Below are 23,278 nucleotides of genomic sequence, written 5' to 3'. Positions count from 1 at the left end.
AATTTATAAAAGTATTATCACCCACTCATTCAAGTAATAGATAAAACTTATTTAAATAGGTATATTGCAATAAGTAAGTATGTATGTCACTGCATGCTTATTTGCATAGAGATATTATGCCACACATCACAACTTTGCAAAATTTGCCCTTCTACGTTTTTTGTATTTTTCCATCCCTAACACCCCTTCCTCACCGAGGCGAAATCATGTAAAAGAGATTTAACCGAATAATCCAAGTCTCCACCCCGATAACACCAACTCACTCCGGAGAAATTCTCCCCAAAAAATAGCGTCCAGTTGGACCTCCCCGTCAAAACGATGCTACGGACAGGAACGAATCCAAAACTTGTCGCTTCATCCACTCCAATGATAAGTTCCCGACCTCCATTTACATTCCCGTGTGACCCCGAGGTCACCGTGATGGCTGGAATTGTAGTGTCGGCCGGTCCCAGAAATCGAAGCGAATTTGCGAGATGGAAATAATTGTAGTTTCCACATGTGGTAAAGGCGTCGAGGAAAATGTCATAATTCGTGTCACGAAATGCAGACCAACTGGGAGGAAAATATGCAAAATTATAGATTTGCAAATAAATTTGCATATTACAAAAAATGTGGTGCATACCGATTTGTAGAATTTACACAGAATGATTTCGCTCTGCTTAAAAATTCCTTTGATTCCGAGAGATCGGGAATTTTTGCGTCAATTGTGATAAATTCGCCTCGCTGATCATAATCGGAATATATTTTGATTTCATACTCGCCCCATGCGACCACGGCCAGGAGAAGGGCGACAAAAAATTTACCAAATTCAAACATTGCTGGAGAATTTTCTGGGACACGATTTTATTTAAAATACTTAATTGTACAGTTAACGACTGTTACTTTACAGTGTCTGAATGAGATGCCAGTAACTCAGTAAATGATCCGACCTCTAAACTGTTACTCGTGGAGATAAGTCAGAGCTGATATTGATACGTTAAGTTAGTTTACTTGTTAACAGATATTGAGTAATATTGTGCATGCAAATTAACTTGCAATCTACACTTTGTATACATCAATCAAAACAGATTATAATTTATTCAAATTAATTACTTATGCATGTATACCATTTAATTACACAAAATTAATTAAACCCTCATAATAATTAAAGTCCCATCGCCGCCGCGACATCAATACGACCATGACCATACACATAATTCGGATAATATCCACTCTCTGGAAGTCCGCAATCCACATCACTCAAGGGAGGCTTAACCGCCGTCCTGGCAAAGGCATCGTACACATCGGCGTAACCTTGCGTTGGGAAATGCGCCAAGTAAAGCGCCACGGCGCCAGCCATATGCGGGGTCGCCATCGACGTTCCTGACATCGTCACATAATTATTTGCCCCCGTCCCACACGACACGATGTTCGACCCCGGGGCGACAAAGTCGGGTTTAATCCCCCCAGACTGGGAAGGTCCGCGTGACGAAAATGACCCCACGGCCTCCATTTGGCTAGTCGCCCCAACGGAAATCACGTTAGGCTGGTCCCCCGGAGAGTTTACGGATCGACAAGCCGACCCTGAATTTCCTATCGCGAAAATCGGAATCATTCCTGCCGCTCTCCAGGCATTAATTTGCGAGTTGAACCACGTGTCGCCAGAGCCACCGCCCCACGAGTTCGAGACGATGTGTGGGCGTGGATTGGCCGTCAGCATGAATTGGGCGCATTGAGTTAGAACCGCTTCCGTTCCGGAGCCTTGGTGGTTCAGACCGCGACAAGCGATCCAACTCGCGCCAGGGGCAACGCCGACGCCGTTCTCGCGACCTAGTACCGTTCCCATGACATGACTTCCGTGACCTTGTTGGTCAGTTGGGCCGGGTGTGGCGTAATATGGGTCGAGCCAGGCACCCGCGTACCCCGGAGAAAGTGCGACGTGACCAAGATTTACGCCAGTGTCGATGATGGCAACGACAGAGCCTTCTCCTCGCGTCAGGCTGGCCCAGACTTCTGGGGCCCGAATCCTTTCGACACCCCACTAAAATGGAACACAAAATGCTTAAGTTTTTCGCTGCAGATAAGTATTTATGACACCCTGTTTACTACCTGTGGGATCTGCTGAGTGGCATTAAACCCCTTATCAAACTCTTGGCCTAAAATTGATACCACATTTTGTTCCCGGACGACAAAATTTCCCTCAACTTTCTCCAAGGCGACCAGTTTTTGAAGCGTGAGTCCTTTCACTAGGATGATGTTTGACACCCAAAATTGTACCGTTTCCAAGCCGAGGTCTTGAGCAGCAGAGACAATGCCGAATTGCGAGGATTTCGTAAGTTTCTGTAAATTTGAGACGAGCTGAGCCACCTTTTCGTCTCCAGATAAGGATTGGAGTGTGGTGTTTGCTTCAATTTCCGATGTAATTTGGGGTAGCTCGATTATCGCCTCGGTGACGAGTCCCAGAGCAACTTTGTCCTTTAAGGCGAGGTCCACGTGGCCGGCGGACGTGACTGCGACGACGGCAGAAATTATGAGCAGAAAGTATTTCATTGTGGTATTTTTAAATAGTTAGGTGTCCACTAAATGACTGACCGGCACAATGTTTTGCAGGAGTTTATATACTTCTTCTGAAACCAAATTGTGTATTTGTCATCATGTCCATAATCATGAGATTAAAGTTTACAGGTGGCATACAAATTTTTAATTAAAGGTTAATTTGCCTAATATTTATCCCTTTATTGATTCATTCGTCAATTCGCTGAATTACTTATCAGCACTTATGCCCAAAGTTAATAGGTAAAAAAATATTGTGTGCATATTTACGTATTTGCAAAATTATTGACACTCAAGATTAGAAATGTGTGTATGTATTTATTTATATGTATCAATGTATGTATGCAAGTATCGATTATATCTCTGTCCTGCTTATGATGTTGAGAATGGTTTTCCCAGTTTATGGATTATCTATGGAAATTGATAATCTACATATACACGTAAATACCTAACCCACTTATTTATTATTGTGTCATGGGGAATTTTATTTGTTCGTATTTCATAGTTTATTCCTCCAATACAAAACCGATCAATCGGATGGATTATCATTGTCGTTTCTGATTGATAAATAAAGTTTATTTAATAAACTATAAATATGACTTGCCAATAAACGATAAGAATTCGTGTTTCACATACATATTTATGTTCATGATAATGGATTATGTATGTAAATGCTCAGAAATAACTATGTAGGTAATTAATACAATTTAAAGTGAAAGTGAAATGTGCAAATGTAATGTATGCATAAAACTAAACTTTCATAACATGTATGTATGTATGTACATACTCAGCGGCGTAGCCAAGGGGGGGGCTAGGGGGGCTTGAGCCCCCCCCAGAGCCCGAGAAAATAAAAAAAATAATAAAAAAAATTGCAAAAAATTGCAAAAATTAAAAAATTAAAAAATAGGTTACGTATGAAGTTATGTATCAAATTGCGAGGATTCGTTATTACCTCGAATCCTTAGTATTTTTTGTATCGCAAAATAAGTTATGAAAGCTAACAGATTTTCCGATAGTCGTATAACTGCACTGACAATGCGTAAGCACCAAATGTCTTTATCCGATTTTAATCGGATAAATTTTAAATTTTTGTCGTTCAAAAAAATTATCTACATTTTTGCATTTTCGTGGAGTTTCCCTTGTGACGGAATTTATAGCCAAAACTATGTAGAATCATTCAAAATGCTATAAATGTTTTAATTTTAAAATGATTTCAGAAATTTAAAAAAATAAGAAGAAAAATTACTTTTCAAAAACTTGTAATGTTAATAAGTTTGACAATGTTTGCATTTTTCAAACTCCCAGAGTGGCATGCAAGTTTTAAATTTTAAAAGTTTTTAGCAAAGTACTTGTTTTTAATCTGGTTAAAATTGGAAAACTTCCAGCGTTTTGAAAAATCCTGATTTAGGGTAAAAATTCAGGCAAAGGGAAAAATATGCGCATCCAAAAAAAAATGCGAAAAGATATCCCCAATTATTTCTGTGCACGAAATATTGAAAATTTGTCATGTCAAAATCGGGGAAAATCACTTCAGGTCTCCGCATTATAAGCTCACGGTTTTTATGAAGCTTGATACTTCGTTTTTGATTTCTATGCTATTTTACGATACTAAGGACGCGAAGACAAATCTGGATACCAATTTTGAATTTGAGGCTTGCGTATTTCATTCGTCGTTTAATTTTTAGATAATTAAAATGTTGGGGACCTGTTTTTAATCAAAAATATTTTAAGCTACGTCGCCAAAGTTTTTATTAGAGATATGTCAAGGGTATAAATTCAATCTGGTAACATTTTTCACTGCAAAGCAAACGTTTTTTTCGAAACTGCAGGTATTACAAAACCCATTTTTTAACATAACGCTACGCTGGTACAATTTTTGATATAAGGTGTGTCCAGGAATAAATGGTTCCGCGCATAATGTCCTGGGTTTTACGACCAGGTAAGTAGAATATTATAAAAGCTTCGGCAAGTTGTACGTGGGAACCATAGCGACTAGATTTTGCTTCGAAGGATTTATCTTTCTCCATTTTCGGCCACCAATCCGACTTTTCGCAGCAACCCTAAAATTAGCGGTTTTTGGACAGATTAAGAAATGTCCTGGCTGATTTTTTGGCATTAGCGTTAGAATTTTAACAGCTTTTCCGCCTTGGTGCGAAGGTTTTAGTACCTTCTTTTGCACAAGGCCCAAAGCTCTTAATGAGTGGTTTTGCGGAATAAATTTACACCCATGTAAGTCCTTAATCTTTGGACCAATTATTCTAATCATGCCTTAAGCTGTCTGTTGAAGACTTTTGGATAATTTTTCTCAAGTTGAAACTGGTGTGATTTTTGAGTGATCTCTAAAATTTTGTCAATAAACCCTTGATGTTGCCAGGATTTTTTATATAATTTTTCTTTGATTGCACAAGACTATCCAAGGAAAACAAGGTTGAATTTATAACTGGCTACCACCATTTGCTACATTTATAGGTGTTACACTTTGCGTTGAAGCCACTTGGTACCACCACACTTTAACCCAAATTTACAGACCCTCGTTAGTGTGTGGTCCGATTTTTTGTCATCAAAAAACCACTGGGATGAATTAAATACACACGATTTACATAAGTACTACAGATATAATAAATGTTTGAGGAATTTATAGGTCAGGCATTATATGTATATGGCGCGCTAAAGTTAGTGGTTTTTGACACTAAAAGCTAAAATATGTACGTATATATGTATGTAGATATGTAAACTAGGGAAGTGAGCATAGCGGATCAGACTGGCACAAAAATGTGGATATCTGGAAAAATAGCAGACTGGGTTTACTAAAAATTTACGATAATAAACAAGTGACCCTACCCTACAATCACCCTCAACCACAGTGTGTTCGGGTTCGTGTGTGGCTTCCACAACCACTTTGTTCTTGAAGACTCACAAAAAAATTTTCTCACCCACCTGGAGCTAGCTTGCTACCACATTCTGTTGAATCCAGTCCATCCATTCGGTATTCCTGATTCACTAGGATATTAGCTTTTAAAATCTGTTCCAACTTTTTCAATGTGACGACATCCGGGAAATTTTTATGTATTTTCCTCTGCAAAAAAAGCAAAGATGTTTAACTTTTTAGCAATTTTTTGGAATTTTGACTTATTGACAGCGAGTAGCGTCCAGCCAAAAAATAATTTTCTGCTGAAGATGATTACCAATGATCATGGATTTTAAAATTCATTTGATCCAGTTTTTTGCGTACGTATTTTGGTCACTGGGGTCATTTATAGTGAATAATTCAGGGTCATTTCTTTACTGACAAATCCCCAATTTTTTTGGGAAACTTGCTTGTCACTTTTCATTTGAAGTTATATCACACTTCCTTACCCTTGACTGAACATAAGATTGGCCATTTGATAATTCAGATAAATTCGATTCTGATCATCCAAATGAATTTAGTTTCGAGCATATTGAAAAATATTATGCAAAGTGTCCACGTTGAATTCGACCTAAAACCAAGTTGTAGGTATTGTTTAAAGTAATACATCATGATTTTTTAAGTCAGCATAAGTTTATCTAAAAATTCAATAAACAATTTTGTTTTTAAATCCGCGTGCGGAGCCACATGCCGTTTTTTGACCAGTCTTATCCGCTAGGCGCACTTCCCTATGTATCTATACCCTTTGATACTCCGTGTTATAATGGTGTGAGTGAGTGAACGTTGAAATTTTAAGCCTAAAAAGATTAATATAAATATTTTTTGGCTGGGCCTCCCCCAAGGCACAATCCTGGCTACGCCGCTGATACTACATATGTATATATGCATGACGTCTTATGGAAAAATATGTACATGCAACACAATTTCCACCAATTAGCGACAAATTAATTTATTATCGACATGCCATGAACTTTCCAGGCCTCAGTTTCTCGAAATTTCATGGATGATTTATTTGTGTGCATCTCAGCTATGTATAGGACGTATAACGACCACAACAGAATTGTCCGCGAATTAATCCATTTTCTTGCAGTTAATAATACTTCTTTAAGGTTAAAAAGTTTCCATAGAAACAGTTTCCATAACTTTTGGTTATACATTTTTCTGCATAATTACTGAATAACTCCGACAAACTCCGTGATACAACTTATAAGTGCTATGACTTTTAATAAATATTTCCAACATTAAGTTTGAACTTAATTTTACTAAATATTGCCTTTATTCAGTATGTAAGTTTATATGAACATATCTAAGAGACAAAACTTGTTATTGCGAACATCCAGCAATGGGAGTTAAAGAAAGTGTAGATGACTTATCTTTGGTATGTGTATGTATTGCTGCAGGAATTAAGTTCCATAAACAACGCGGAGGAGGATTACTACTATACACCAGAGAAGACTACGAGGTCACTTTGCTCCCTTCTCCATTTCCTCCCCCAGTTGAATCCATAAAAGTCGTTCTTAAAAAACAACACCTACCTGACCTTATCCTCATCCTTATTTATCGTGTAACAACCACTCCTAAATTCTTCCTTGTCCAAATGGAAGACGAAATTGCAAACAATAGTCAGTCTGAGTTTTATATGATAGGGGACTTTAATATTGACCAACTCAAATCAGAATCAAGTGAATTTAAGTCTGCAATTCGACGGCAAAGTTGCAAACAACTCATAACTCAGCCAACCAGAGTAACTACCGACAGCAAATCATTAATAGACTTAATTGTGACCAATCGAGTTGACCTAAACAAAAACTGAGGAATAATACACGATGTAATTGCCGACCATGAAATCATATACACAATACGGAAAACACAGAAACACAAAAGATGCCCAAGAAAAACAGTAACAATAAGATCATTTAAAGACACAAACGAAGAAAAATTGAACGACATGGTCAAAACCGCTCCCTGGTGGATATTAGACTTTCAATCAGATATGAATTTAAAATGTGAATTATTTAACAAACTCGTGACCCTAATTTTGAATATACATGCACCATTTAAAACATTTCGAGTGCGCGTGAATAAAAAGCCCTGGATGACTGCAGAATACGAACAAATTAATAAAAATGTAGAAAGAGCCAAAAAGACGCACATAATTCTGGAGGCGAAGATGACTTTAAAAAATTTAAAGAAATACGCAACAAAGCAACCAGCCAAAAACTTAAACTTAAAGCATTAAAAATTAAACAACAAGCAAGTGAGAGTGATAATTCTTCCAAATTTTGCTGGAAAATGCTCAATACGGAGATTGGTCGTATTAAAACTTATCAAAAGTTACCTGATTTGTTCCACAATGGAGAGTTTATTAAAAATGAACGACACAAACTCGACATACTTTGCCAGCATTTCGCCAATCCTGATCTACCTCAACCCCAGCAACCAAACACACCGCCACACCATCCCGACATCCCAGAAGGCGAATTACTAACAAATATTAGGATCTCAGCGGAGGAAGTAAAAAGAGCCATAATAAACATCAAAGCAAATAAGCCGAGCGGATGTGACGGAATTCCACCCAAATTCTTTAGGATATGTGCTGAGTCGATCTCCCTACCCCTTTCCATGCTATATAATGAATTGATGGAAGCAGAAATGATTCCTAGCGCAATGAAGGAAACAATTATATATCCATTATACAAAAAGAAGGGTGCCAAAAACTGTGTAAAAAACTACCGACCAATCTCAATCTTACCTGCCACCTCTAAAATATTAGAAAAAATCATATATGACCGGATACATATGTACACAGATAAGTACGATAAATTATGCAACGAACAACACGGATATAGATCAAAGAGATCAACGCTGTCAGCAACCCTGGTCCTGACTGATGCCATCCGTGAGGCTGGAGAACAACGACAAATGACGGGAGTCGCCCTAATTGATTTTGAGAAGGCCTTTGAATCCTTGGCGTATCCAATATTACTAAACAAATTACAACAACTTGGGATAACAGGCAAGGTGTTCCAATGGTTCAAATCATATTTCGAAGAACGGACCATTACAGTGCAGAGAGGAAAACACAAATCGGCTCCAATTCGACTCTTGCGAGGAACGCCAACTGGATCGTCTCTATCCGGACTGATATTCTCCTGTTATATTAACGACTTCCAAAAATATTCAAACACTGCAAATGCGTCCTATATGCAGATGACGCCTGTCTCTACTACTCAGGAAACAACGTCCAAGAGATCCAAGATAAATTAAGTGAAGACCTCAATTTACTCTTAATTTGGTGCCATGAAAATGGAATGAAAATAAACATCCCGAAGACAAAGGCCATGCTATTCCGCCCAACAAATATCAAACCAAATCAAAATTTATCCATCAAGATTGATGAATGTGACATTGAGTTAGTAAGTAGCTAGTCAAATATTTAGGAGTTATTTTACAAGAGAATTTAACATATGAAATGCATTTTAACAAAGTTTGTTCCGAAATGAATGCTAGAATGTACATGATAAATAGAAATAAGCATTCATTTAATACCAAGTGGCTAAGAATATTCACTACGTCACTAATTTTATCATTATTAGATTACTGTATACCAGTCTGGGGAAACTTAACTCAAATTAAAAAAAAAAAAAGACAAGACGTTGTTGGACAAGATGTTGTCATCTTAAATTCCCATTTTCATCGCTTCTCATGATGAAAAACTTTCATGTCGAAAGATACTAGGAAAATAAAGTTCTTAGTATAATAATCCCACCGTACAATGAACATTTGAATGTATGTACACATTTGTACGTACATATGTACTTATTTAACTATGTATATACTATTTCTTTGTTTATCTACTTGATTTACTTCAAAGAAACCTGTACGTTTAAAGGGATAAAAGTGAGTCAATAAAATGTTCGAAGAATAATTATTGCATAAGAAATTTTGGGAAGGTTTGGGAATCTATAATTACATAAATCTCTCAACGTTAAAATATGTCCACTTTTAATAGGAGTCGCACAAGGCTGCCATCATTACGATTGAAAGGTGGTATTTGATTTAAAAATTTTGATAATTTTCGTGGGGTCTATCTCGTAGAAAATTTTATGTGCGTTCTCGAGATATGCATAATCATCAAGATAATGAATTTTTACTGCTTCTGCTCATAATTGGAAAAATTCCTTTGGTACACAGGTGACAGAGTCGGGGAGGTAATGAAGTTGTTGATACATAAATATAGATTGTACAGTCTATGCATACACAGGTATTTACATATCTGCTCTATTATTTTTTATTATGTCATTGATAAACACTGGGAAAAAATCTTTTGGGCAAATTTCTCCATGAAAATATAAAGAAACTGGTCGCGACTTTGAATTAAAAGTTCAGGCTAATCCCATGTATGATATTTAAAAGTACATTACATATGCACATAGCTGATACTTTAACTTTGTTTTTTATACTCGGTCTCTAACAAAGTCAAAACTTGAACTGAAAGCTGTTGAAAGCCTATCCTCTTTGACGGTTGTGCCTCCCAGCACTTCTTCATCAGTTGGTATCTAAAAATATTTATAAAAATTACATTTTGATTCTTGCACTTTAAATATTCAACCAACTCGCTCACATCTCTTGATTGGCATAAGGTGGAATTCCAAGCCGAAACCCTCGTTCCAAGTATTTCACGAAATCAGGTCCCCAACTTATTCCTTCCGTGTACGGAACTTCTGCCAAACTAAAAACCTCCCACATAAAAACCCCGTACGCCCAAATGTCAGACTCAGTTGAGAATTTTTTATATTTTAAAATTTCTATGGCACACCATCTCCAAGGCATCGCAGATTCCTAAAGTCGAAAATATTTTTTTTAAAAGCGATCTAAATTATTTAAATCTATGACTTTTTGAACACACCTTTGTTTCAACAACGTATGTTTTGCAGGTGTCATACAGTTGCCTGGAAAGACCAAAATCGGAAATTTTAGCATTGAAATTGGAGTCCACGAGTACATTCCTTGCAGCAAGATCACCGTGAATTATCTAAATGCGGATCGATACATGAACGCATGCATTCATTATCATCATAACATTTGTTTGGTGCAAGCATTTACCCTTTTAGATGCAAGAAATTCCATGGCACAACAAACTTGATGAGAAAACTTTAGTAATTGATACAATTCAAAAGGTTTCTCAGCAGGTCTTAAACCAATGTAACCGGGAATATTATATATTTTTCCAAGGTATGATTCGGCCATTGCCAATCGACGACGTTTTTCGTGAAGTACTCCCTCTAACGATCCATAGGTACAAAATTCCACGGCAACGTATACGATACCTGAAATTTTTAAAATACCGTGTGCAGATTGAAGAAACGGATTACTGTAGTTAAATTACGTAAAAATACAAAATCTACCCTTCTTCAAGTCTATGAACTGTACCCCCAGCAGTTGGACAATGTTAGGATGTCGCCCAACAAAATTCATTATTTTCACTTCTGACAACAAGGCAGCCAATTTAGATTCATCCGCATCTTTAGGAACAGTTTTTACAGCAATGGTTACTCTATTGTCCAGTCTCCCTAAGAACACAATGCCAAATGCTCCTCTTCCTAGAACGGTGTATTCCATGATTTCCAAGCGATATGGTAAAATTTCCAATGCTTTTGGAAATGGAAGATTTATTGCGCCTTGATAAATAGCATATTCCGAACGAGACAAATACGATACAGCATCAGGATTGAAGTTCATGAGCAAATCGGTACTTTGAACTGGTTGTATTGATTCTTGTCCATACTTGAATTGCTGATATAACTCGTGAAGTATGCGTTTCCTCTGCAAATTGTTATTAAATAAAATATACTTGCATGTAGCGTGTATTACAGAGTTATTCCACAAATTTTGTAAACCTTTGCTCGCATTTTGTAAATCAAATACATTGCAGGAATCGCTAAAAGTCCCAACAATCCAAGTGTGAGACTCCCCCCTATAATCAATGTTTCCTTCCAACCCTGTTCCGAAGGGACAACAGTGACGATGTATCTCAGGGTCTTTGAACTGGCAGAGTTTTCAGCCACGCAAATGTATTCAGCATCATCCTTTGTGCGTACTTCATTAAAAATTATTGTCGACTGCACAGTCCAATTGCCGTCAGAAATTTTTTGCACAGTCTTGGATTCTCGCAATCTTCTCCCAGAGTTAAGGATGTGATTAAGTGTGGCAAAGTCCCAAGACAATTCTGGTGGAGGATATCCCACCGCAGAACATGTAATATTTTTGTTCTCGTCGAATTCCTTGAAAACCTTATTAGTCTCATCCTCGGTGTCAGAGGTAAAGAACGGTGGTACTGCAATTGAAACAAATTTAGTACTTGTCATTTTGCATAAGGAGCAATATAAATAAATCATCATACCACTGCAGTTTACCAAATAATGCTTGTCAACATTTTCGCATAGTTGGGCAAATTCTGGCCACTCTGTGAAAGTTTTTTGAGCAAAAATATATTTCGAACAGCTTGCACTTTTCTCCACGTCGAAATCATTGTGAAAGAGATCTAAAATCAGACCAAAAACAATGTATATTTTCAACGTTTCCTCTGCTAATTATCAATTTAGCAGCATAATATTATTTCAATATCTACCATTGCAGCTAATATTGCACGGGTTAGCGGTGTTATGATCATCCTGGCACCATTCATTACTAATCTGTTGATCAATTTGAATTAAATAAATAGGAATCAAGTTTCAAATTTAGGCGATGGTCATGCGGTATGTAATAAAATCCCCACCTTAAAAATTCCATAATAAAAGCGCCCAGTGTGATCTGGGTCTGCTGCTAAATACGACCCATTAAACCGGGTAGTTACATCAGATAAGCATAACCCTGTTCAAGAGTGTCGGGAATTTGATATTTTTTATCCCAAAACAAAAGTCGGCTAAAATTAAAAAGATATGTGCACTTACAGTCTTCAATATGTTCTCCCCAATGTATATTGTCTTTGTGCAAATACGTAAGTTGCTGTGCTATCTCACAAGCCAAGTAAATTCTCTCCATGTCAGACGGTGTAGTTGGGTCCGCAGGATTCACAGACGTTCGCGCCGTCATATCCGACGTTGTTGAAGTAGGCATAACCGTAGATGCAGCCGTTGAGCTTGAACCCAGATCAAGGGTAGTTTCTGTGAAACTACTACTAGGAATTGTTGAACTCGTAGGATCAATTGAAGTACTTAATATCGTGCTCAAAGATTCTTCGGTTGTTTCCGAGCTTTCCGTTGTTGGTAGACTCTCCGTAGTCGGAGAATCAGTGTTTTCCTTCGTCGTTGGTAGAGTTGAAGTTGAAGAATCAGAGCTATCTGTTGTCGTTGATAGACTTGAAGTCAGAGTATCAGTTGTAGGTTCAAAGGTTGATTCGGTTGGATCTGAAGTACTGTCAGTACCACTGCCATCTGTGGTTGGTGATGTAACCTGATTGACTATCACTTGAAACGGATAAGCGTCGACCGCCCTACCCATCGAATCATCCTTCTCAGCATGACAAGTGTACGTTCCACTATGACTTAATTTGACTTCGCTAAAGCTTAAAGTGGCCACAAATTCGATATCCATAATATCCTCAGGGGGATGAGTTGTACTACTTATAAGCTCGTCATCACCCTATATTAGTAAATATAAGGACATAAGCTGTTGTACGTTTATATCTACTTATACAGCACGGTTCGTCCTTATTTGAACAAAATAAGGTCGGATAATTTTCGAATTTGAAATTCGATAAGTTAAAATTGGAGAACATAGCAAGAGATACCTAATTTTTCTACCTCAAATATGTATAAGTAAATCTTAGGATGTTAAAATAAAGACAAATTATGTGCTGTAAGTTTAGACGGGATTAAATTACAGTTGGTTCCCATTCCCATCGAAGCCTTGGCGAAGGATAGCTAACCACGGAACAATTAATTTTGACATTTGTGTCTCCCTCTGTCAGATAAAATTCTGTCTGGGATGATCTTATGGTTAGGTCTTCTATAAATAAGTGAAACTTTAGTCACACAAATAATTCGAACTTGGGAGTTGTTTTACTTATATAATGAACAAACCTGCACAATCGCTCGTGTAGAACGTGGTATCGTTGTTCATGCAATCTTCCTGAAATGCTGGGTACCATGGTATAAATGAGTCTCCGCTAACTAGAAAAATGTGACTGGCGCATTTTGCCGTCTCTGTGACATCTTCAGTTTGCAAATCTTAATTAAAACAATATAACGATCTACACATTATGTATGTACATATATTACAACCCCAATTTCAAGGTTCTACCTGAACAGACTATATTGCATAGATTGTTTGTGTCAAGTTCATCTTGGCACCAATTGTTTGCGATCTGTTAATTAAAAGTACACCCTTTTAAAAACCTGGTGTTAATCGTCACCAAACGGTGTATATGTGACTTCACCAAATCGTGATAATATTTTTTTACCGTTTGGTGATAAATTTTGCCCCCCTGGGGATAAATTGTTACTCCCTGGTGTTAGTCTTACCACGATTAGGTGAGACACATTATTACCGCACGGTGAAGTCACATATACACACCGTTTGGTGACGATTAACACCGGGTTTTTAAGAGTGTATGCATACTGTAAAAACATACTGTAAGAACATATGCACGATAATACATACACATTTGGTTCTGCTTAGTAGGAAAGCTTCACATTTATATGCCCTTCGAATATGTTATAGTAATTGAAGAAGAAATCCTAAGTAGTTTGACTCAGTGGCTATTTAGGCGCGCGAAACTAACTTAAGGACTTTCAGTCGGGATACCGGGTTATCGATCCATCCGCTGAAACGACCTTAAAAACCAAGTAGTTGTGCTCATAGATCGGAGTACTCCGGGCTTGGAGTACGTACTCGCGTACTCCGGAGACCGGGGTATGCAACTTTTCCTAGAGTACGCGGAGGCCGGAGTACGGAGTACGCAAAATTTCCGATCTATGGTTGTGCTAGCCCTTGTTCAAAGCCTTACCAGAAATCCAATCTTACTATTGCTATCGATAATTATGCAAAAAAGTCATTATTTTTCTAGCCGTTACAAATTTAATTAGCGATTAGTAAAATCTGACATGGGGACGCAATCGAGGTTCAACCCAGATTATTTTTGGACCAGCTCAGTATAAGAGACCATCCATTTAATAGAAGCAACATTTAGTGCGGGACTAAATGTTGCTTGGAGTGCGAGCAAATTTCTGAGCTTTTTTGGGCGCCGCAAAGTTCGCTGAAACGCTCGTTTCAAACTTAATCTGTGACTTGCATCAGCAGCTAAGACGTTTTTCGCAGTGATTATATATGTACCCGAAGGAAGCAAACTCAACTTCCATTCTCTTCCCGTGCTTAAAATTTCCCATTTTTGAACTTTGACCACAAATATTTTGACAAACTCTTACCATCGAACAAACTGCCGGTTGAAACGTTGGTTTTGTTGAGATGGACCACATAATTTCAAAATTTCGACCAAATCGGAGGGTTACACTTCACACCATCGCATTGTAAGTCGGTCAAAAAATAATCGGGGTTAAATATGGTTTGCTCCCCGATTGAACATAGGTTTGATAATTCTTGCATCTTTATACTCCCAAATATTACGCTAAGCAGCTAATGTAGGAGAGAGAACCTAACAAATTTACGGTCCATGGTTTCTATTTGTCTTAATATGAGGCATGGTGGGGTGACGTGAGGCCAGCGCGAAGCGCCTCAACTCACAATCTGTCACAATGTCTCATCTTACGAGAAAAAAAACCATGGACCGTAAATTTGTTGGGTTCTCTCTCCTACCTTAGCTGCTTACGTAATAACGGGTATTCCGATCCTAGGGTTTACTGGGTTAGGGTATTTGGGTTTTAATGGGATCCAAATGAATAATTAGGTTTTTCCATGTTAACTAGGTTTTACTTTGGTTTTATATATGGGGTTTCATTCAATCTTAACTAGATGTTACCTCAAAACTACATTCCAAAAGTTTCTTTCGTTCCTTAGACGAAATTATTTCAAATGCGTCTAATGATAAGAAACTTTTGTTATCAATAATGTAATAATCATAATGCTGAATAAACTGACAATGAGCATCATCCGTTAACATAGCAGGTTTAGGTTGCTATGGAAAATTAATTTTGTAACTGAAATAAGTTGCAACATGGACATGTAGAATTTATTTGATTGGGCTTCAATTTGTAATAGGCGCGAAAAATATATTTTACATTTTTGCTAAAAGTCTAATAAAACCAAATAGGTATGTAAAACCCAAAAACCCTTTCAAACCCCTGGGTTGTAAACTTTCATTTAAGCCCAGGGTTTTTAAACCCTGCCAGATAGATACTTTTTCATATTCAATCTTGAACTAAACTTTTTTGAAATTTCGAAGGTGGCCAGGAAATTTTTAAAAGTATTTTAACATTTATAGAAGTTGAGTTTAATTTTTGGTATGATAAACAACTATCTTGGCCTACAATAGTGCAAGCATTTTTATAACTAAAACAAAGGTAGATTTTTGGCGAGCGATTGAGTACGTTGATTTTCGTAATTCTGCCCCTCCCTGAGTGGGTGTGGCGGTCGCTAATGTGGCCATGGAGTCAAACCACTTTTCAGTCATTTATCACTCAGGGGATACAACAAAATACCCAAATGGCATCGAAATATGAGAGGAACATTGAAGCTCTCCAACTTAGGACTTACATAGTTATTTCATTAAATTAAAAAAGTATCAACCTTTAAAATTCCATACGTTTTCATGGTGACGCCACCTTGATTTTCGTACGATGTGTCAAATCCAGTAGAATGGCGTGCGATGCAGAGCCCTGGAAACAATGAAATCTCAAAATGTTCAGACTTAAAGATTTTAGGATAAGATTAGATAAATGTGACAAAAATAGTTAGCGTAATTACATTTGGTCATTTCATTGTCCCACCGGTTGGGCTCTATGCCCTTGTCCCTAAGTCGATACCCAAACTCGCACCTATTAAATATTACTCCACTAATTATATTATTGCCTACAAACAAAATTGCAACTATAATTAATCCGCAACGGCAGCAAGTGATGTTCATTGCAAAAAAAAATCTCCAAAAAACAACGTCACTGGTTGACGAGTGGGCTGTAAATGGTCAACGCAGCTATGAATCTCTTCATATTTATCGTCTTCATTAGTTAATACTATTTTGTGCGTTATGCCCAAAATAATTGAGATATAGAACGAGTTTTCATTGAATTTGGTCCTAAATTCAGCGAATGCGGGATTTATCTTTCCCCATCTGACATGTCTAAGTATGATTGAAACATATTTAATGAAGTCCGCCTCAGTTGGGTCTTCTTAACCAGAAACCTATCAGTTATTATTTTGATGTTATCTTTTCCAAAAATTCGTCAACATGACAAAAAGCTTATTTCTGTCAGTTCGATCCGGACATGCATACTGATTTAATTTTGCTGACGCAAATTATTAGTTAAATTTATTTGCACAATGTTGACTCAAAGCGGATTCGTAAAGAATGGCACATGGTAGATAAGTACATACATGCATAGATTACAATTACAATAGAAATTTGTTGCATTTTGAGTAACAGTTCTTGGATCTGACATACATATGCACAATCATAAATATGTTAAAAAGATATTATTATCATAGCCCGGTTATTTATTTATTTATGACTTTTTCATTTCGAGCACGTCGACCCCCAAACTTTGTAGGGTTGTTTATGAACACTTGTGGTTATCAAAAATTAAAAAATGTTTTCCATTTTAACAAATGTTTTGGACTTTTCGCAAATATAAATATTTTTGTCAATATTTCTCCATATTTTAACAAAATATATTTTTTGTCGTGATATTTTAATTTTTTGTTGATTTTTTCGGGTTTTTGATGTGTTTGTTGGCATTTTTGGATTTTTTTTTACTTTTCCGTAATTTCTTATTTTCATGATATTATATTACACTAATGTGTACATTAAAGGAAGACAAGAAAGACAACATAATAACAATCCAATAACACCGGTTGAAGTTGAGCCCATTTTTAGCATGCGCAAATTTTTGTTCTTAGAGAGGAGGATTTGAGAGGGTCTCTCCTCTCCAATTTTGTTGTCCTTTTCATACGCTGGAGTACCCTATGAGTCTACTAAAACCCAGAAGTGGTTTGATTCCATTTTTCGCACGCCACACCCATTAAAAACTTTGAAAACTTCAAAAAGCCCTGTTTTCATATTCTTCAACTGTCACCAAAAATCCAATTTTGCTAGGATTTTGATAAAATTTACATTTTTGCGATTCTAGATATTTGTGTGACTGTATCCAGTAGGTATCTCAACCTTTTTGAAGTTTTGAATTTTTTTGAATAATTCATGAATGTCCTAAATTTCGAAAATTTCAACAGTTGAGATAGCTACTGGATATGATCATACAAGTATCTGGGATCGCAAAAATGTAAACTTTAGCAAAATCCGAACAAAATTAATAAAAATAAAAATATTTTTTTATAAATATTTCGGTGTTTTTTTTAAATATAAAGTAAATATTTTGGGCTTTATAAAAAATATTATCCCGGGTATGATTATTATTTATAGTCACTTATCTGATTAGTAAATTTGTATCTATAACTTTACATATATACGTATGTACTTACCTATTTGCATACCTAAATAAAATTTGTAAGGATATCTGAGGTTAAAAATGCATGAACGTCAACTCTTATCTGCTGGACAGGATATGTCAGTTACAAAAATTTATATCCATGTGTTGTACGAAATTTGTATAGTCATCCAAGCAAATTTCAAGAATTTGAACAGCATCGGTCTTAATTTAAAAATGAAATGTGAAAATGCTACCAAAGAGTCGACGGCGAAATTTGTAATACAAATACCATTTTCCAATCAGCAATACCAATAAATAAATCTGACCACTGATCAAGTAATTGTCGAGGATATATGTATGCTCGATATTATTAAAATAATAAATAAATCGAAACAACAAATCTGACGTAAAAGTATTAGTAGTACATAAGTGCTTATACTGAAATAAATGCATAAGTAAACAGACAATAAATCACACATGGTACTGTGGTAGGCATGATTTGCATAGCATTTAGGATTATACACAGCTTAATCCACATATCGATAAGGAGAGTGATTGATTATGTACATGTGTGCATCAACATAAATTTACTGGAAAATTGTGCATTACAAATTATTATGCGAATTGTTTATTAGTTTAAAGTTGCTACGTATGTACATATGGATTTCTGGAATTGTTATCAAGTTGGACTTTCCTAAATCGATATTCACAATGCGATGAATTAATCAATTGCCATGGTAAAAGTAAATAAATTTGTTTATTTTTTGTTCTATTTAATTGTCGGCGCAATGCCTTCCAGGAACAATTACGCATATAAACCTATGTATGCACATACCTAAAATACATAATATAGTGACTTGTTTTTATACATATTATGTATAAAAACAAGTCACTACTTGAACCCTTACCCATACCCTTTGTCAGTAAAAATTAATAGGACTTTTAGAAGCTTATCTGCCGATTAGAATGTGACATTCCAAAAAATTTGTACTTACTGGCCCACAGCAGCTCCAAGCCTAACTAATCATAGGATAATAAATGTTGAGATTGAGTGTGAAAATTCAAAGTAAGGAATATCCTAAATATGTGAAAGATAAGCATACACAAATAATTCTCACCTTCTCCAGTCCCAGTCATCAAGTTTCACATTTAGATAAATAAATGTGTCCAATTAATTAATTGTCCAACACCTGTCTGTATATAAGTCAGTAAATTTATACAAAAATTTGCGACATAACTTTAGTATGCACATATGTCTTCACGTGACCACACTCAATTAAATGAGTATACACACAATAAACCTTACATTGTCTAGTTGTATCCACACACTCTCAGAAGTGCATTCAAGAATCATACATAGTTAATCCCAGAGTTGATAAAAGTGATAAAATGACATATCTACATACATACCAGGGTATTCCGACCTGGGTTTTAATGGGTTGGGTTTTATTGGGTTTTAATGGGTTTTAATGGGTTGCAAATGAATAAAACCCACTGGGTTTTACCATGTTAAGTCGGTTTCATTTGGGTTTTAATTGAGTTTTACCTTAAAACTACATTCTAAAAGTCTCCTATACGTTAGAAGACGTTATCTCAATTCACTAAAGCAGTTTATTTCATTACTATTCTAATATACGAAAATTCGGAACAAATCAACAATTGACTCCATCCTTTAGCATCACAGATTTCAAGTGTTATAAAATAAAAATAATTTCAGAATAGATACAAATTCCGAATTATTTTTATTAAGTTATTACTTGAGACTAATAAAACCCAATAAAACCCATTTAAACCCAATGAAACCCAATAAAACCCATTAAAACCCAAATAAAACCCAATTAACATGGTAAAACCCATTAAAACCCATGGGTTAATAATTTTTGATTAAAACCCTGGGTTTTTCCGAACCCTGATACATACATATTTAGGTATCACTAATTCACTATACATATATTCCCGCGCGTTCCTTTGAGCAGCATGGGTTGGTTTTTTGTGAGTCTTCCTAAATTTTTTAGAAAAAGTTGTCGAATTAATTACAAATCGTTTAAAGTTATAAAAAACAAGTCAAATTAGTACACTTAGGTTTACTCTAGTATCTGATATAAATTTCATCCCATATTTATCACAATTGACAACGGTGTGGCGACTTTTAATTTCAACGTGGACAATGGACTTGGAAAGTTTCGTTTTTCATCAAAATCAGGGGTAGTCTTGTTCGCAAGCTACCCCTTGCGGGCAAGTCACGTTTCTTGGCATGACTTATCATTCTACACATCTGGAAATCCTATATTTAAATGAAAAAACTGCAGAAAAAATTAATTTATTGAAACAGAGTCGTCATCATGGAATTAAAATTTCATCAACCTTATCTAAAGACCTGGCTGATTTTCAACTTCTTCAAAACTTTCCCAATTATACCTTTAAGACTGTCAAGAGGGGGCGAGCACCAGGGGATGAATGGAAAAGACGACATAAGAACCACAAGAAAAGGGGCAAATGTTTGGAAAGGAAAGCACGACAACGTCAACAACGTCGGGAAAATAAAATTGTCGAGTCAAAACACATTGGCGCAAATCTATTAAATCTGGTCAAGATAGACTGTAGTAGTAAGTTATCAAAATTACCATTATGTGTACCTAGAGTATTCTATACTAATCCAACTTCTTTGTCTCCTGACAAATTAAGTTCTCTTGAGGTACTTTAGTTGAGTATGATATTGGTGTATTTGTGGAGACTTGGTGGAAAAATGATCATGTTAGTTATCTTCATGGTTTTGAAACGTTTTCAAAAAATAGAAATTATGTAGGGCCAAATAAGAAATCGATAAAAAAGGGTGGCGGGCTAGCCATTTTTGTTAGGAAAACAATCTCGGCAAAAATTTGTAATATTAATCTGAAAGTTGACTCAAAAATTGAATCGTTAGTTATTTTGCTAAAACCCCAATTTCTACCCTATTCATTAAGTTGTATTATTGTGGTAGCTATATACTTACCTCCTCAATTTGTGAATACTTTAAGCAGAGAATTGGATAATTATTTGATTGAATTGGTAACGAAATTAAGGGGTAAATATAAAAGTCCGGGTATATTAATTTTAGGTGATTTCAATAAGTGGGATTACAAGTTATTTGTTAAATCGTCTAAGTTAAAGGAAATTGTTTCATTTCCAACATTTTTTAACTCAACTAAATCAACTAGTTCTAATTTGGATCTTATTTTTATAGACTTAAACTTATATTATGAGGAGCCTGAACTGCTTCCGCCAGTCAAATCAACTTTAAAAAATCGGGTTCATGGATGCTTATCTTTGAGTCCGCTATCATGTTTTGAGTGTGGGAAACCTCTTAAAACAATAATATGTAGACCAAGTGTTAATCAGATTTCTGAGCAGTTTATAGAGCAACTTGACAATATTCAGGTAGATGTAAACGAATTTAATAACTTTAGTCTAGATCAGAAAGTTGTGCAGCTAAATAATTTATTAAGTCATACGTATGATTGTGTTTCACCTTTATACGAGAAAACTATTTGTGAAGTAGATCCGATTTGGATGACATCAAGAATTAGGAAGTTATTTAAACAACAGCGAAAGGCAAAGAAACAAAAATGTATAGGTAAATTGAAAGACATAAGGAGTAAGATTAAAGATCGGATTAAAATTTCACAAACCAGAATTAGGCAAAAATTTAGTGAGGAAGTACCTGGTATGAACTCATCCGACTGGTACCAATTAGTCCGTAAAGTTAGTGGTTTGGAAATTGTTTCAGCGTTTACCAAAATTAAATCAATTAATAGTACATTTTCGAACAGTAATGAGAAAGAATTAGCCAATTTAGTAAACTCCCACTTTTCAAAAATATGTACAACGTATGAAGGGTGTGATTTTATAAACTTGTGTCCGCTCCCCCGCGATTCACGACCAATCAAAGTTACTGATCTCCAAGTTAGTCAAGCAATTCGTAAATTAAGTAGTAAAAAGAGTAGCAGTCCCAATTTGATTCCCAGCACATTAGTTAAAAGTGCAAATTACTTCATTAGCCCATTATTAGCTAACATAATAAATCAATCATTCCAAAATTTCAAATTTCCTGAAACTTGGAAAAAGGATATGTCACTCCTTTACTAAAGAAAGTGACATGTAATTCGTTGAATGATATTAGGGCAATTACGCAGACGGATGTGTTTTCTAAATTAGCTGAATCATTTATGTTTGATAATTTGTATAAGCAGGTAGAAGGGAAGATAAAGACTGTGAGTCGATAGCATAATGGCTAGAGAGCACGGTTGCGAACCAAATGGGCCAGGGTTCGAATCCTGGTGGCAGCGGTTTTTCCCGAAAGGGGTTTTCCGGTCTGTGTCGCAATCGTGTGGGGTCGGGGCCCCCTCACAGTGCGTGGTGGGGGAGTGCGGACTAGTGGCTGCACCTTGGGGTCCCTTCATCACATAGTTAGGTACTCTCTACGTAACAACCCATGAAAAATGGGAAGTAGAGTACGAGGTCAAAAAAAAAAAATAAAAAATAAATTTGAACCAATTTGGGAGTCTTAAAAATTCATCTACTTCTCATTATTTAGTGCAGATTAATCAGTTTATATTAAAATCTGCTGAAATTCCAGGAACGACGGTAATAGTAGCAGGTATTGATAGTTTTAAAGCGTTTGATTTAGTCGATCATAAAATATTAGTTGATCTGTTAATTAATTATTTCGGTGTAAATGAAATTGATGTTCTGTGGATAGTTTCTTTTTTGAGAATGAGAACCCAGATTGTAAAAAATGGAAAGGTTTTATCCGATGAGGAGTTCCTCTCTTGTGGAACAGCAGCAGGCACAAAATTAGCTGCTTTATTATTTATTTTAGTGATTGATTTTGTATTACAGAAATTACAGGCCTTTTTTATCAACAATCCAAATTTTTGCTGTGCTGGATTTGTCGATGATATTGTACTAGTTGAGCGAGTTATTAACAATCGCCCAAAAATGCAGGAAGCATTGGATTGTTTAGCTAGTAGTTGTACGGAAGTCAAGATTAGCCCGAATCCTCAAAAATGTGAAATATTGTTGGTTAACTTTGGAGGGCGCAGGATTAAATACGAATCCAAATTTTTCATTCATAATGTAATGGTCCCTGTTGTCCAAAAAATTAAAATATTAGGAGTAACAATTACTGGTAGTTTTAAATGGGACGCCCATATTAAAAATATTGTTGGTAGAGCCAACTCAAAATTATTTCAATTGCGTA

General features: G+C 36.0%; 2 protein-coding genes across 3 annotated transcripts; both read right to left on the bottom strand.

The window, feature by feature from the left end:
- Positions 1-28: 28 nt before the first annotated feature.
- LOC110849664 (bacillopeptidase F) lies at positions 29-2,594 on the bottom strand. The gene is made up of 3 exons (XM_022097098.2): positions 2,089-2,594; positions 623-2,020; positions 29-552 (listed from the first exon to the last, which is right to left on the bottom strand). The coding sequence occupies exons 1-2, from the start codon at positions 2,527-2,529 to the stop codon at positions 1,145-1,147; spliced, it is 1,317 nt and encodes a 438-aa protein (XP_021952790.1). The 5' UTR covers positions 2,530-2,594; the 3' UTR covers positions 29-552; positions 623-1,144.
- A 6,643-nt stretch (positions 2,595-9,237) lies between these two features.
- Positions 9,238-17,250, bottom strand: LOC110849950. Of its 2 annotated transcripts, XM_035852353.1 has the most exons (15): positions 16,364-17,250; positions 16,187-16,275; positions 13,745-13,808; positions 13,525-13,671; positions 13,326-13,450; positions 12,394-13,084; positions 12,219-12,313; positions 12,072-12,135; positions 11,844-11,984; positions 11,341-11,777; positions 10,849-11,266; positions 10,547-10,770; positions 10,350-10,475; positions 10,065-10,282; positions 9,238-9,999 (listed from the first exon to the last, which is right to left on the bottom strand). In XM_035852353.1, the coding sequence occupies exons 1-15, from the start codon at positions 16,521-16,523 to the stop codon at positions 9,885-9,887; spliced, it is 3,114 nt and encodes a 1,037-aa protein (XP_035708246.1). In that variant the 5' UTR covers positions 16,524-17,250; the 3' UTR covers positions 9,238-9,884. The 2 variants fall into 2 exon arrangements, with proteins under 2 accessions (XP_035708246.1, XP_035708247.1); XM_035852354.1 differs by lacking the exon at positions 9,238-9,999 and having other exon boundaries at positions 10,145-10,282; positions 10,350-10,392.
- Positions 17,251-23,278: the final 6,028 nt, after the last annotated feature.

This window comes from Folsomia candida, unplaced genomic scaffold, assembly GCF_002217175.1.
Source record: "Folsomia candida strain VU population unplaced genomic scaffold, ASM221717v1 Fcan01_Sc005, whole genome shotgun sequence".
Classification (NCBI taxonomy): Eukaryota; Metazoa; Arthropoda; class Collembola; order Entomobryomorpha; family Isotomidae; genus Folsomia; species Folsomia candida.
The sequence above is the reverse complement of the archived record's forward strand: the minus strand, read 5'-3'. Positions and strand labels throughout refer to the sequence as shown.